The 14,557-nt window shown below is 37.3% G+C and overlaps 2 protein-coding genes across 4 annotated transcripts in view; both read left to right on the forward strand.

The window, feature by feature from the left end:
• The first annotated feature begins 8,182 nt into the window (after positions 1-8,182).
• On the forward strand, positions 8,183-11,346 carry terb2 (telomere repeat binding bouquet formation protein 2). Its single transcript, XM_007554040.2, has 6 exons — positions 8,183-8,425; positions 10,076-10,157; positions 10,278-10,417; positions 10,556-10,617; positions 10,703-10,767; positions 10,869-11,346. Exons 1-6 carry the CDS (start codon positions 8,362-8,364, stop codon positions 11,122-11,124), a joined length of 669 nt encoding a protein of 222 aa, XP_007554102.1. The 5' UTR covers positions 8,183-8,361; the 3' UTR covers positions 11,125-11,346.
• Positions 11,347-12,567: 1,221 nt separating this feature from the next.
• sord (sorbitol dehydrogenase) overlaps positions 12,568-14,557 on the forward strand; it is a 4,245-nt gene continuing 2,255 nt past the window's right edge. Inside the window, exons 1-5 of one of the 3 annotated variants that reach the window (XM_016672433.1) lie at positions 12,568-12,740; positions 12,828-12,861; positions 13,224-13,391; positions 13,922-14,078; positions 14,249-14,367. In XM_016672433.1, coding sequence (XP_016527919.1) covers positions 12,687-12,740; positions 12,828-12,861; positions 13,224-13,391; positions 13,922-14,078; positions 14,249-14,367 — 532 coding nt within the window. In that variant the 5' untranslated portion in view covers positions 12,568-12,686. Of the gene's footprint in view, positions 12,741-12,827; positions 12,921-13,223; positions 13,392-13,918; positions 14,079-14,248; positions 14,368-14,557 lie in introns of those variants that run through there. The other 2 variants (XM_007554041.2, XM_016672434.1) reach the window with 2 other exon arrangements.

A 14,557-nucleotide genomic window follows, 5' to 3' on the forward strand; every position in this document is an offset into this window, starting at 1 on the left:
CTTTCTTTCTTTCTTTCTTTCTTTCTTTCTTTCTTTCTTTCTTTTTTTTTTATAAAAATGGCTTTATCTTCTGTCTAAGCAATATTTCTGGCTTAAATACATACTATGACCTTAACAACCCATGGAAACATTGGTCAGTATTTGAAAATGATTGCTGTAGGTGTAAATCGGACATTTAATCATGAAAAGTAATCTTATTAGACTTATATTAGTCATTTCTGTGGTTTAGAAAGCATACAGGATCCTTATTGCACAGTTAAATACCTCAAGTATGGCTTTATAAGGTGTTTAATGAAAATAAAAATGCAACAACAGAAATGTAAACACTGTCTTGATTCCTCATTTAAATATTTACAAGCTACATCAATGCAGAGAAAGTTTTTGCAAATTCAAAACAGAGCAGTCATAGGGATTATAGGAGAGGTCACCCTTCATCGTTCACTTTCCAAATTCTTTTTGAGGCTTCAACTCAATGTCAAAGAAAACTTAGAAAAGACCCTTGTGAATTTAGTTATTTAACCAAACTTACATCAGACACTTAATTAAACATGAACAGGCTCTGCAACTGAATTGGTTGAGGAGGGAAAAGTCTGTTGGGGAAGATTCGGAATGCTGTTAAGTCACATCATACAGATGTTGACAAGATCATAAACACGATATAATAACTTTAGAATTTCAAACAAAATCTAACATGAAAGGCCACAGTTTGACCAACTTTAAACAACAAAATCCCAGGGTAGTACAGTTGACCAAAGGCCACTAAAAGAAATTTGGAAGAACATTTGATTTATTGTCAAATACACATTCATGTGAAAAATTGGCAAATAGTTTTATATCTTGTTCTCATAAAGCATTTGCTTTCCTTTTTTTTTAAACTTCTTGATCAAAACCATTGTTGAGTAAAATTCTTTACTTGTTAAAAGTGTTAGAATGAATTGTTTTTTAGGGCTGCACATTGCAGGTTGTAGTAGTAATTTTGTCCTGCAGTAAATGTGTCTGGGTCACAAACCCTGGCCTGTGGTCTTTCTGTATGAAATCTGTGTTCTCCCTGTGAATTTGTTTATGTTAACTGTGTGTGTGCGTGGTGGATTGTCTCTGTGATGGACTGTCGACCTGTCCAGGTTGTGCCCTACATCCAGTCTAGGCAGGTATGGACAATGAATGGGTAATGGTCTTTGCTGTGTTGCTTTAGAAGAATTGCATCCTACTGGAAAACTAGATGAAATTTATCGTTTTATTCTCATGTCAGTAGATAAGGGCTCATTAAAATATTCCACAAATCTCCTGTATAGATCAAAACATAAAAAAATATTATCAACAGTTGACTAATGACAGCATAAAAGTCAACATTGGAGAGTAACAAGCTTATTATGGTCACTTTTATCATCAGTGGACGTCTGGGACACAGAGGTTACTGATGAAATCATGACTGACCCTTGGTAGTTTAGTAAGCCATTTTAGTCAGAGTTTTTGACTGAGGACTGACTCATATTTTATTTTCCTGCCCTAAAGGGACTCACGGAGCAACAGTCAGAAACACTAACCAAATGGCTCTTCACTGTATAAATCTCCAATCAGATTTTTTCCTGCGTGTGCTGCAGCTGAGGGGTGATCTACAACAATAACACAAACTGGCAGTCAAGTCTCTGCAGTTTAAAGTTTGCCACAAAAGTGAAGCCTAAGCTTCTTTGCTACTGGGCCTTACCAAGCAAGTAAGTATGTAAGAGACAAATAACCCTACACAAACTGCAGCATATTTTTAGAGTGTTTGCATTGTTATTATTATTCATTGACTTGAATATTTATTGTAAAAATAAAAAAAACAAAAAAAAAAACTCAACAAATAAAAGGTTGTGGTATGACTTCTTTTTTGCAAGATTTTTACACTTTTTAAAAATCTTTTCATGCAGGGTTACAGAAAACAGAGGTGTAAGTTCGAGAGCCACTGCCAAAACAAAACGGTGTGTGTAAGACTTATAAAAAGCGGATGAGGCCTGTGTTTAGACAGCGGCATCCTGCAGTTGCAAAACGAGAAGGAACAGGTCTCAAGATCACAGCATCTCAGAGCTGAAGAAAGAAGCCAGATATGCATTTATAATCTTTGGCCTATTAACAACTGTCCCTTGTTTTTGTCTATTAATAAAAAATAAAAAAAAATTGAGACCCCTCAGTTTCAGACAGAAAATTTCTGAATGTGAGGAGATATGTTTTTATTTGGAAGTCCTAAAATGTACCATAAAGTAACCTGAATTATCTTCAGATTTCTATATAGTAGATTTACACCTTCACCCACCACTTTGTCCATAAATTAAAGTTACAAGGGTTGGCAGGTGAGCTACTAGACAAGACAACCCCTTCAACAAGCTGATAATTGGGAGCCTAGCTTGACTATAAATAATAGTCAATTATTAATTAGGGCAATTATTAATGAAACGAGTAATTCAGATCAAATTCGGGCAGCACCACACTATAAGAAGAAAATAGATGAAAAAGTTGTACAACCATCCATGTGCACACATGATGAATCCATGAATGTACCAGGGGAACACTGCAAAGATGTAAAATCTTGGCCAGTATTTTTGGTCTAGTTTTTAAGTGCAAACATCTCAGTACACTTGAAATTATACAAACCTAACTTACAAGTAACTTTGCAGCAAGAAATACTAACTTGGTTTACATCAGTCATTTCTTAGTTTTGATGAGAAATACTAAGCGAAATAATCTGCCGGTGGAACAAGACATTTTGCCTGTGAGTTAAAAGTTGTTGAGGAAAGGATGCATCTAAAAGTTGCAGGACAGCAGCTCTTGAGGACTGGATTTGGACATCCCTGCTTTGGAGTAGTTGTAAGTTTTTAGTAAGAACGTCTATAAAGTTAAGCATAAAACTGCTTTGGCATTTTCTTTCTTTTTTCAGCAGTGAACATGCAAACTCCACATAGAATGACCCCAGGCTGGGATTCAAACCAAGGACATTTCTGTTGCGAGGGAACGGTCCTATTTCTCAACTAATCTTCTGTTAACACTTTAAACTTAAATAAAAATATATTCATGTAGAAGAAATGATACATAAAACTGATGTCACCTAGATTTCCTGTCAACGAAAGAAGAAAAAAAAAGTTGTGTTCATAAGGTCAAAGACCAAGAGAAGGACTATAAGAAAAAAAATGATGATATTAAAACTGAAACAAAGAACGTCGTGTCATTTATCTAGATGAGCAGCATGGTGTCAACTAGAGGAAGCAGTCATTTCTCTGCGATGGCACCCTCTGAACTCAAAAGATGAGTCATCATCGACCGAAGAAACTTAAAGGGCAAATTACATTCACGCATGGTCTGGCAGAGCAGCATGACAGTCCTTGGTGAGACACAAACTTGGCTTCAGTCATTCAAAAGTTTGGCAGTTTCTGTCTCGCAGGTGTCCTCTGTTCAGCTGCATATTTCACTCTGCGTGTTGCCTAACCAACACCCCTGTGCAATTGTGGCAAATGTGTGAGCATGTGCATGTGTCTCCTTGGGAGTGTGATGCATGTATGAGTCCACATATATGCTTTCTGAGCCTGGTGCCTCAGAGGTAAGCCTGTTGTAGCCCGTAACGTTTCCTTTCTCCGTCTGCCCAGCTTTTGCCTCTGTGGCTTCTTAACGGATGGGGGAACAATGTGCTCTCCTGTCCCTCCTCAGCACGACAACGCACCCCAGTGACAAAACAAGGGTTAAAGGCCAGCGCAGAGCCCTTAGCCAGCACCACAGCAACACTCTGATAAAGTTTATTTGTTGCCTCCCTTGTGTGAAAGTTCACAGCACTGGGAAAAATATTTGCCTGCGACTTTCATTACATCATCCACCATGACATGCAGAACAAAAACCACTTTGATCAATGCGTCTTCCATGAATATCACAGAGACTCTTCGTTTTAATGACGCAGGGGGAAAAGTGTGATGATGTAAATATGATTTTTAAGATGACCCTTTTATGAATTACATTTGTTTTGATGTAGTCTTTGTGATTGCGGGGCAGAGTGATGTAATATTTTCTTGATTAGTGTTTTTTCCCCCTGATACATAAATCCATTGCTTAAATTTCTGGGCTTAAGACAGCACATATTTGAGTTGTTTTAATGCCTCCTGAGGCTACTGATCAGAGTTTAAACACTTAAAACGAAGTCATTTCTTAAAAAGTAACATTTTTCTCTTTCTGTCACATTAGAACAACACACATCAATGTATTATTTTTGAGAATTATATGACAAAATGAATACAGGGGGACTTAATGAATGTAAAGAAGAAAAAAAAAACAATATGTGATTTCAAATTTACTTTACCAATTACTTTTCTGAATAATACTCTCCTTGTCAGTTTAAGTGCCATTAGATGACTTCTACCGACAGCTGGTCGCCCTGGATTTTATTTAGGAGTATCTAATTAGAATGGGCTCAATACAAGGATGAGATTTTTCAGGTTTATTTGTAAAAGATGTTGAAAACATCATTTCATTTTCTTCAACCTTCACACCTTATGTGTTACTTTTTGTCCATCTGTTGCATGAAATTCCAATAAACTGCAGTGAAATATGTGATTTTATAAGCTAACCAGATATGAAAAAAACTTCTGTGGGTATGAATACTTTGGCACAGTACTGTCACTGAACAAGAACGGAGGCACTAGTTCAGACTTCAAGTTCGGAAAAGCATCCTCAAACCTAGTGTGCCGTGTTACGCGTTAGCGATACAAGCGTGTCAAAGAGAGACTACATCAAAGATGAAGCTGAGAATAAAACCACATCCTGCGGTGGCCTTAATCCTTCAACACCTGCGATTTGAAGCGCGCTCCTTTGATGTTGCTGGTTCAGCTGGAGAGAGAAAGAGACTTGATAGGCAGAGAGAGAAATGGGTCAATAATGGGCTCTCGTTTAACACAGGGATGAACTCAAAGCAAGTTAAAATCACAGACTGGTTCTGATGGGACGTGAACCCTCCGCAGAGATGTGTATTCTGCAATATTTACTGCTCCACATCGTTGATGGAGTAACACCAAATGAACATCAGGGGAGGTTTGGAGGAAGTAAGTGCACACAATTTGAAAGCCAGAAGCATTTGCCTGAGAGCTCTGCTCGTTTTTTCTGAACACGCCGTTTACATGAGGCACAACTCTTTGGAGCAGATACTCCAGACAAACATCTCTGCTGTTCCTCATCTGGCAGAAAGGTCATTCAAACCTTATGCTTAGCTATTGTTAATGGTTTTGCTGTGATATACCATATAAAATATATTTAGAATTTTTTTTCCATAAAAATTTTACAAATAATATTTGAACTAAAATTTTACAAATACTTAAGTTTTAGTAAAAAGAAAAACAGCTAAAACTTCTATGATTTCTTTCAAAATGTTACAGATTTTACTTAACATGGAAAATAACTAAAACAGGACCCAAAATTTAAAGCTATGTAAAGTTTCCTAGCAGCACCGACAACTGGGCATTCTCGAATAGTCGTGACCAACACACAATGAAACAATATCCCTGGAACAGAACTGAGACGAATGAGCCAATGGCAGCCAGCTCTGTCACCGCGGGGCATTTTCTCTGTCCAGCAGGACTGAACTTGAAAGGACAAAATAAGCACAAGAGGCAACAAAGGAGAAAAAAGGGGACATGTCCTACAGTTGAGAACTTGTGAATAATTTCTGGGCATCAAAAGACACTGGAAACACTGGAAAAGCTAGAATGGCAGGAAAAAAAAAAAGCCAGAGATGCCCAGTGGCATCATAAATGTTTGATCAAGAGCACAGCAAATTAATGACTCTTCTTTATGAGGATTTTTAATAAGCCACAGATCAAGGATCACAGCAAATTCACACAGGCGTTTAGTTTATTAGCTTATAAATGTATAATAGCGGACAATCAGGATGAATATTAAAACAGATGGACGGCAAAATATAGTCACTAGAAATTTGTTTCAAACTTATCTGATATCCACCATTTTACTGTTGGGAGAAATAAGAAATTATTTTTGTTTTACTCAGCAAAACCTTTTAAAAGACTAAAAACAGAAAAAAAAGGCATCGTTTACAAGTTACAAACTATAAAAAAAAAATCCCTGATATTAAGTAAAATACACAATAAGCCGATCTCACATCAGTGCACTGATTGATTTATAGACCAGTTTCAAGAGTGTATGTACAACTTTGAAGGTCGCACAGGATTGTGTGTGGGTTTGTTTATGAAATTTAACTACACACAAATGTCCTTGGTGTGATGCATCATTCTGGCAAAACCCTGTGATAGGGAAGGCAGTCACAATTGTCATATTAGAGCAATAAATGCTTCACCCACTGATAGGAGCAACTGTGACCCAGATTAAACCTCCGTGGCTGCACCACCAGCCCGTCCCTCTCCTCTTTGTTCTGAAACGACCCTGTCGGAGGGTGAGACATGAGAATCTGGGTGCGGCTTCACTGTTGTCATGGTAGCAGAGTTTTCGCCCAGTGTGGCGTTGAAAATCACAGGCACTGAAATTTTGCAGGCATCATGCAAAACAGAGTGAACACAGCGATCTGCAGATTTTTGGCAGCTTCTTTGTCTTTGTGCATCTATGTCATGTAGAAATTACAGTGGCTAAAGTAGTGATATTCTCTCCATCCAGCCAAAGTTCAGACAAACAGCCTACCAGCCTGCCACAGCGTAGTTATAAGGCAGTGGTGCTGATTCTTGTGAAGACAGGATTCTTGTGAAATTCAGTGCTACATGACATACTTGTACGTTATAGTGAAAATCATTTGTGGGTGCAGTTATTTTAATGCCTAACCTTCAGACAACCCCACTAAACAAGACACTGACCAGAAAGCAGGGGTGCTGATTATTACACATGTCTTTTTAATATGTGGAATAAGTTTACATAATCAAGTACAATAAAAGTAAAAAAAAAAAAAAAAAAGATAAAAAGAATTAAGGTATAGTAAAGCAAACTAAAGGCTTCAGTGCATCCAAAAATGTTATAGAAACATTATTCCTTGAAACCTTTACAGGATGGCATGTCTCCTAAATAACATCTGTGTTTTTAAATGTTCAAGCCTTAATATAGTTAATGCAGCATTAGGGAGATTACTGAATTAATCTTCTTTCCATCTTTAATAATTCATTGCCATTAATGTGAAAAAACACGGATAAAAGCCATGTTCAAAGCTGGCTGGTTAACTAAGACATACATTGCAAACAGTGCCATCTCGTGATGAAAAACTGCTACTGACACACAAAAGAAAAAAAATAAATAAAGGAGAAAAAAAAAACTGAATAAAAAGATGAGAGCCATGCTGTAGGCATATCAAAAAGGCACTCTCAGCAGTGTCTAAAATTAAAACACAAAACGAATTATTTAGCTTTTAAGAGTGCTATTGACGTAATAAAGAAACAGAGAGGTAATTTGGAAAAGTAAACATAAAAGGGCTCAAATATTCAAGACATTTATGAGTGACACATTTTCAGTTTTCATAAAATTGTTATGAGGTAGTATAATACCTCCTTAAAAAGCATTTAGGTTTGTGCTGAGACATTTTTATCTCACTTTTTGCACATTCAAGGATAATGCCTGAGGAAATAATGCACACACTAATTATTCTATTATGGTGTTATGATTTTGAAGGTGTTATAAAAATGCTGTAGGGCTCTGGGAAATTTTGCAAAAAGAACCCAACTAACCCAACTTCATCTATCAACTAGGACAAAGACTGGGGTATGCTTTGTTATTTTCTTTTATTTTGTTGATTAACTTTTCTGTTCTATTTTGTTCATATGTTTATTTTCTATTTTGGTTTGTTTGGGACCAGTGCTGTCTTTAATGATTTATGTTTTGATATGTCTGTAAATATTCGGTGTCATAATTATAAATCTACGTCAAACCATTCAACTCTGTATTCTTGATTTTCTTTCAAAGCGCCTGGAGCCACTTGGTCTAAAGTGGCGTTTATGGCTATATTTGTACATTTGAGGTCAATAAGAATGATGATTTTAAAAAAAGTTAAATAAAAATAAAATAGGATATTTGTCATTAAACTTTTGCCATAATCAATCATTTTACTTTATAATAGAAAACTCATATGCACATTATATATTTTAAAGCAAAACGAAAGCAGCCGCCGTTGAAGGTCGTCTGACAAGGGACATTTCCGAACTCTTCCCAAGGCACCTGAATGCAACACTGTTCAGCGCCGAACCGCAGATAGCTTGAAGCTAGAGCTCAGTTACCGCTGGATATTGAGCACACTAGCCGAATCAAAAGATTAAAGAATGAAGATAGGCATTACAAATTGGTAATAGCTTCAAAACTACACGAGAAAACTTTGTAGGATTTATCTTTAAAGGAAGAGAAGCCATGTTTAGCAGTAAGACTGCCTGGTTTTCGAGCAGTGTGCCGCAAGATCGCCTTGACTTTTGGAGTAAGTTAACTCTTTTCAACTTTATCCAAGTAACATCCGCTTGAGGCATAAGCCGGCAAACATTCTCATATTTGAACGTCTTTAGCTTGTTATTTACACTAACTAGGAAAATAAAGCATCTGAAAAAAGGAATAATGATAATTTATTTTTGCTTTCAAATAATTTCTAAAACATTTTCTTTCTTATTATTTTAAAATTTAACATCAAAATTGACGTTTTTGCCTGATTAGAATTGCGGAATGTGCAGTTGTCAATTCTGTTTGTTTATTTTTGAAATGATTGCATTACAAGCTTCACGAAAGCAGTTATAACACACGATATTAAATAGGCAAAAAGGAGCATTTCAACAAAAAATCTGAACATGGATAACCAAAGGTAAAACTCTCAGTAATTCAAGCTGTTAGCATATTTTAGACAAGTGTATTTTCAATAGTTCCCCCCTCAGCCCCTCCCCCCCCCAAAAAAGCCTGAAAGAATAGAAAAATTACAAAGCAATGCCTTCCTCTTCACTGTTTTGGTTTAATCCAGAAAGGCACCATGACACAGACTATAAGTCAAACTAGCCACTGTCCTGTCCTGTAAAGACGTTGAGCTGCTCTGATGGCTTGGACAACTTCTTCACCTCTTTCAGCATTCACAGGCTGAAGTCAGGCTTCACACGTCAACACCAGCTCATCTGCTGGAAAGTGACGCTGTTGCTTCAGAGAAGAAGAAGGAGCAGCCCTGGACGTGCAGGCGGGACAGGTGCTGAAGACATTGAAGTCACCTGCTATCGTTTTAAAGATGAAAAATGATAAATGAGGGGTTTTGACTGCTGCTGTTTCCCATCATACCTCTACGAAGTGGATACCTAAACAGTCCTCCATACAGACTTGACACAGAGACATCTAACCAATCTAACCAACGCAGTTTTTAAATAACGTAAAAAGGTCGTTCGATAAGCTTTGTTGTGCTTTACTTAAAGAAACTGACAATCACAGATCTTCCGCCTTGAAGTCCGGAATACTTTGTGTGTTTGACCCAGTCTGCTTTATGCATTTCATCCATCAACATTCTAATACCGTGGTAGATGGAAGAAACATTCAACAAATGTTAGTCTTTACTGACATTAGCTGAATCATAGGAGATAATTATGTTGAAGAACAAATCTGTTGCTTTAGATTTTTCAAAACGTCTGACTTCGGAAAGAAAAATACGACTGGTTGAAGTTGTGTGATCAACCAGCTGACATGAACCTCCAACTCTTCAAATATGATTAAAACAGCTTCGAACCTATAAAGTCTTTTTTTTTTTCTTTTTTTTTTTCTTTTTGGAAGAGTACAATTAAGAATACTGTGTAGAAATGACACTGCAATTACATGACTGGTTGGAGGTTCCAAACCTCATCTCCGAATAAACTGACCTGCAGCATCATTTATCGAAGTGCGAAAATCCTTCTGCGCCATTTTCATCCAAGATGTGTCCTTCATCTCTGTTCACATTCCTCTCCAAAACCTAGACTCTGAAGAACTCTAAGAAGGAATACATATAGTTGATGAAATATTTATTCTGGTCAGTCTGCAACTTATTTTGTGGCTGGATCTACAGTGCATAGGTTATCTGTTGAAAATTATGGCCGACTGATTTCTTTAAATCTTATATTTCTTGCAGTGGCGGAAGGTGGGAGCATCGTAGATTGGAGGCAGGCAGACTACCTCTTCAGTGAAGATGCAACATGTCCCGACACGCTGGGGTGAGCAAGAAGACAAATACAAGCTATTGTCCTGGGGATCTACTTGTAAATTTCCACAATTGTGTTAAAGCTGGAAATATGTGTTTAGTTTAGTTTTTTTTTTTTTTTTTTTTCCCCCAGGATATTTGAGAGCGACAATTACATCTCGAAAAAGGTCACTGTTTTTCACAGCCTGTTCCTGTCCACCTGTGAAAAGCGGCAAAGTGTGAAATCAGTGTCAATCGGCCATTATGTGCTGCCTCCAGCTTCTGTGCAGGATGGTGACACACTGATTTTCTTCTTTCTTAACATCAAAGAACCTAGTGTTTGCTGTAAAAATCAAAAGTAGCTGTTTTCAATCATACCCAAAGGGCTAAATGTTTTATTTATAACTCACTGTGTTTCTTTTGTGATTCAAGAGGTGAGAGAAGTGGTTGGTAGGTTGATTTGGGAACATGAGGACGAAGAAACCATTGTGCAGGTAACAAAACCGGGCAACCAGAATTAAAAAAGGGGGTAGATCATGTTGGAAGTAGGTCATCTAGGTTCCCCCCCTTGTTTCACAGGAGGAAGAAAAGTCTTTCTGCCTGCCAGACGTCCCTCACAGCGAGCAAGACGCAAGAGAAAGCATGTAAGTTTAACATTTTTGATTTTAATGAAATTGTTTGTGATTTTACCATTTTTGGTCTCTAACTGGTAAAATAAATCGACTTCTCTCTGCTTTGTTGTCAGATCTGAGGAATCAGACATGGACTCAGCAGAGGGCGAAGCTCACCTATGTGACCATTTTAGAAGCCCAGTTAGTTTTGTGGCCCCGGGTAAACGGCTTAACATGCAGACAGACTGCTCTGTCTCTGCAGAGTACATCAGCATAGAGACTCTTCAGAGATATTCTGGTGATCTGCAGGATGTGCATCCTGGGGTTTTCAGATGTTCAAAATGTAAAGACTGCCTTTGTTTGGGGCAAAAGTATGCCAAGGCACACTAAGAAAGGGGGAAAAAAAATAATTACAGAAACAATGGCAGTCTCATTTTGTATTTGTGGTATATAATAGCATCTTTAATTTGTCTGTGTTTAATTTCAGTTTGTAACATGAAGGCTGCCACATAATTTGTACCTCTGGTTTTTCAATGAAAGAGTTGATGCAGATATATTTGTTTTTCTGTATTTGAAATAAAATATGGAACATTGTTATTGCACACCAACATATATCCTGCAAGTACTTGCTTAATTTTACTTATGGTTTATGTTCTTATGTTTCCTTAAAATGTTTAGCTTAAGCCCACAGATTTAATGTAAACTATAACTTAATGGTGCTACCAACTACTGTATTATCATTTTTCAATAACATTGCATGAACATGTTTGTATTTGCACAAAGAGTAAAGGTGGGTATTAACTTATATTTAATTAATGTTTTAGAAAAAAAGTAAACTTTTGTAAGTTTTATGGCACCATGCTTTCGATTTCTACTTGAATACTACTATTTTTAAGTACTGCTACTCTCATTTGCATGAAATGTCTGGATACTCTCCCCACGTTTAATAACTTCACAAAATGAACAAACATATTTTGACCAAAAATACACCAGACACACCACTGTATGTTACAGTGGGGTTTGTTGTTTGTGCACAAGCTTCGTTGTTCTCATGTTATTTTCTATCCACTGAGCCTGTTGTATCATTTGGAGCTAAAAAAAATAATAAATAAAAGATACTGTAAAAAGTAGACAGTCACTGGAATACTGTCCTAACAATATACACATTGTCTGCTGTAAGAATGTTTCTTTCTTTTGTCTAAATTTATTATTTTTGCGGTTATTATCTGTTTGATGACATTTCCAAATTTTAAATCAGAAGCTAAGAATAGTAACTCAATTGTGTAACCTTTTTACAGAATACTTTTTAAAAATATATTTTAGTAATTTCTTGGAGTAGTGATATTCGTAAAGTAAAACGTTTGCTCACCTCTGACTAACTAAAACATTTGAACCATCTTAATTCAACTCCACTGACACGCGTCATCTTTACGCGCTGCGTTGCTCAGGAACGGATATTGTAAAAAATTAAGGCATTATAGTTATTATAAAACGAATAAAGAAATAAGCCCACATTTTAATATCTAGCGTGGGGGTGTCATCAAAAACAAACAAAAAAAAAATCGTATTTCCTGCTGATGGACTCGAGTTTTATGATTTGTGTTGAAGGCGTGCTCAGGTAGGTAGGTAATAAAATAACATCACTTTAATGGCATGAATTTAGTTAACCACTAATGCTAATGTATTTATACAAAATCAAAAATATTTATATATCTTTTAATATGTTAAATATTTTAAGACTGCAGCAAAATGTCTTGGTAGCGACTACGTCGTCCACCCCTGTTCCCTGGCAAATGGTTCATTCCGCGGCCTTTTGACCAATCCAAGACTTTGTTTTGGTTCCGGCCCGCTTCCAGTTCCCTGACCCATTTGTACCATGACTCTGGCGAGCAGAGCACAGGTTGCACAGTTCTTTGGACTCTGAAGTTGTTTTTCTGCCTTCACTGTCTATCATGGCTGAGGAAAATTTGTCCGTGGTGTTGCATGCTAAGGGAGACCTCAGGATTGTAAGAAACCGAACACAAACTTTCACCGAAAATGTTACAGTTACCAATTGTGCAAAATTAACTGACAGATTATTGTGTCTTTAACAGGAAAACCGTCCAATTCCCGAGCCAGGACCCAATGGTAAACAGGAGCACATGTTCTCAGATGCTGTCTATACATGCACTTTGCCATTATATGCAGTGAGTTAATCCAATGCAATAATCAATCTAACGTTGAATCCCTTAATGCTCCCTGAATAGCTTGAGCTACTCTGTTTATCATCTATGGACATATTTTGAGCTGCTTAATCATAGATCTTTGAAATTATGTCAAGGTTTGATATAATAAATTCCTGCTTTATAAGTTGAATGTCTGGCTCCAAAAAAAAAACAATATTGATCAGTCAAAAATAGATTTAAAGCCACGAAGAGATCTGGTATCAAATTAGTCAGAAGGAAATAATGTGTGTTCTCTTAGTCCTTTTTGTCTTGTTTGGTGTTTAGATGTGCTGCTCCAGATGCACTCAGTGGGAATCTGTGGATCAGATGTGCACTACTGGCAGCATGGCCGAATTGGGGACTTTGTGCTGAAAAAACCAATGGTGCTGGGCCACGAAGCTGCAGGGCGAGTGGTGAAGGTCGGATCAGCAGTCACGCACCTTAAACCAGGTGAAACTGCATTAATGTTTCGCCTGGAAACATTAATGCAGCAACAGCTTTTTCTGTTGCTGCTCCTGTTTTATAGAATAACTTACCTTTCCAGATTAGATCTGCCCACAGCCTGGATCATTTTAAATCACTTCTTAAAACTCATTTTTACTCTTTGGCATTTAATTGATGCATTGTTTTGTGCTCTGTTTTGTCATTTGTGTTCTTGTACAGCACTTTGGTGCAGTTTTATACCTGTTTTAAAGTGCTATATAAATAAATTTGACATTTATATGTCTGCATTATTTGACATAATGCAAAGCTATGAGTCACATGACATAAAGACACTGTTTGCTCACCAAATTAAACATATTGTACATTTCTGTTTAACACTACATCTTAAATTGATGCTTTTTAAAAATAGATATTTATAATCCTAACAATCTGTAAAATCTTTACTGCTCTTCAAACAACAGGTTTATCTTTTATTGGGTGCTCTTATCAATTCATGCATTGATAGCTACATGACAAGTGAAATTGTAACTTTCCAGGCAATAGGGTGGCCATTGAGCCTGGTGTGCCCCGCGACATGGATGAGTTCTTCAAAAGAGGACAGTACAACTTGTCCCCCACCATCTTCTTCTGTGCCACGCCGCCCGACGATGGAAACCTGTGCAGATATTACACACACAACGCCAACTTCTGCTACAAGTATTTGCAGATATTACACACACAACGCCAACTTCTGCTACAAGTATTTGCTTTTTCATTGTTGCAAAACCTTGCATCAAAGATTACCTCATAAATGATCAGTAGCTGACTCTGTTGCCTAATCTCTGCATATCCTGTCAGTCTCATCTGTTTCTGTGTGTCTGCACAAGGTTGCCTGATAACATCACATTTGAGGAGGGTGCGCTCATCGAACCTCTCTCTGTGGGGATTCATGCCTGTCGCCGGGCCGGCGTTACCCTCGGCAGCACCGTACTCATCTGTGGTGCAGGTAAAATTGAGCACGAACCATTATCATTGCAAACTTTTGTAGTAAAACTCCACGGATGAGAAACTGCAGTGGAATGTTGCGAATGATGTAAAATGGCCGTCCCAACATGCCTTTTGGGACGGTTAAGAGTCTTATTACCACACCCAGGCAACAAAAGTTAGCAGACGTAAACGTTGAACCTTAAAATACT

Source organism: Poecilia formosa, unplaced genomic scaffold (genome assembly GCF_000485575.1).
Source record: "Poecilia formosa unplaced genomic scaffold, Poecilia_formosa-5.1.2 Scaffold61, whole genome shotgun sequence".
Taxonomy (NCBI): Eukaryota; Metazoa; Chordata; class Actinopteri; order Cyprinodontiformes; family Poeciliidae; genus Poecilia; species Poecilia formosa.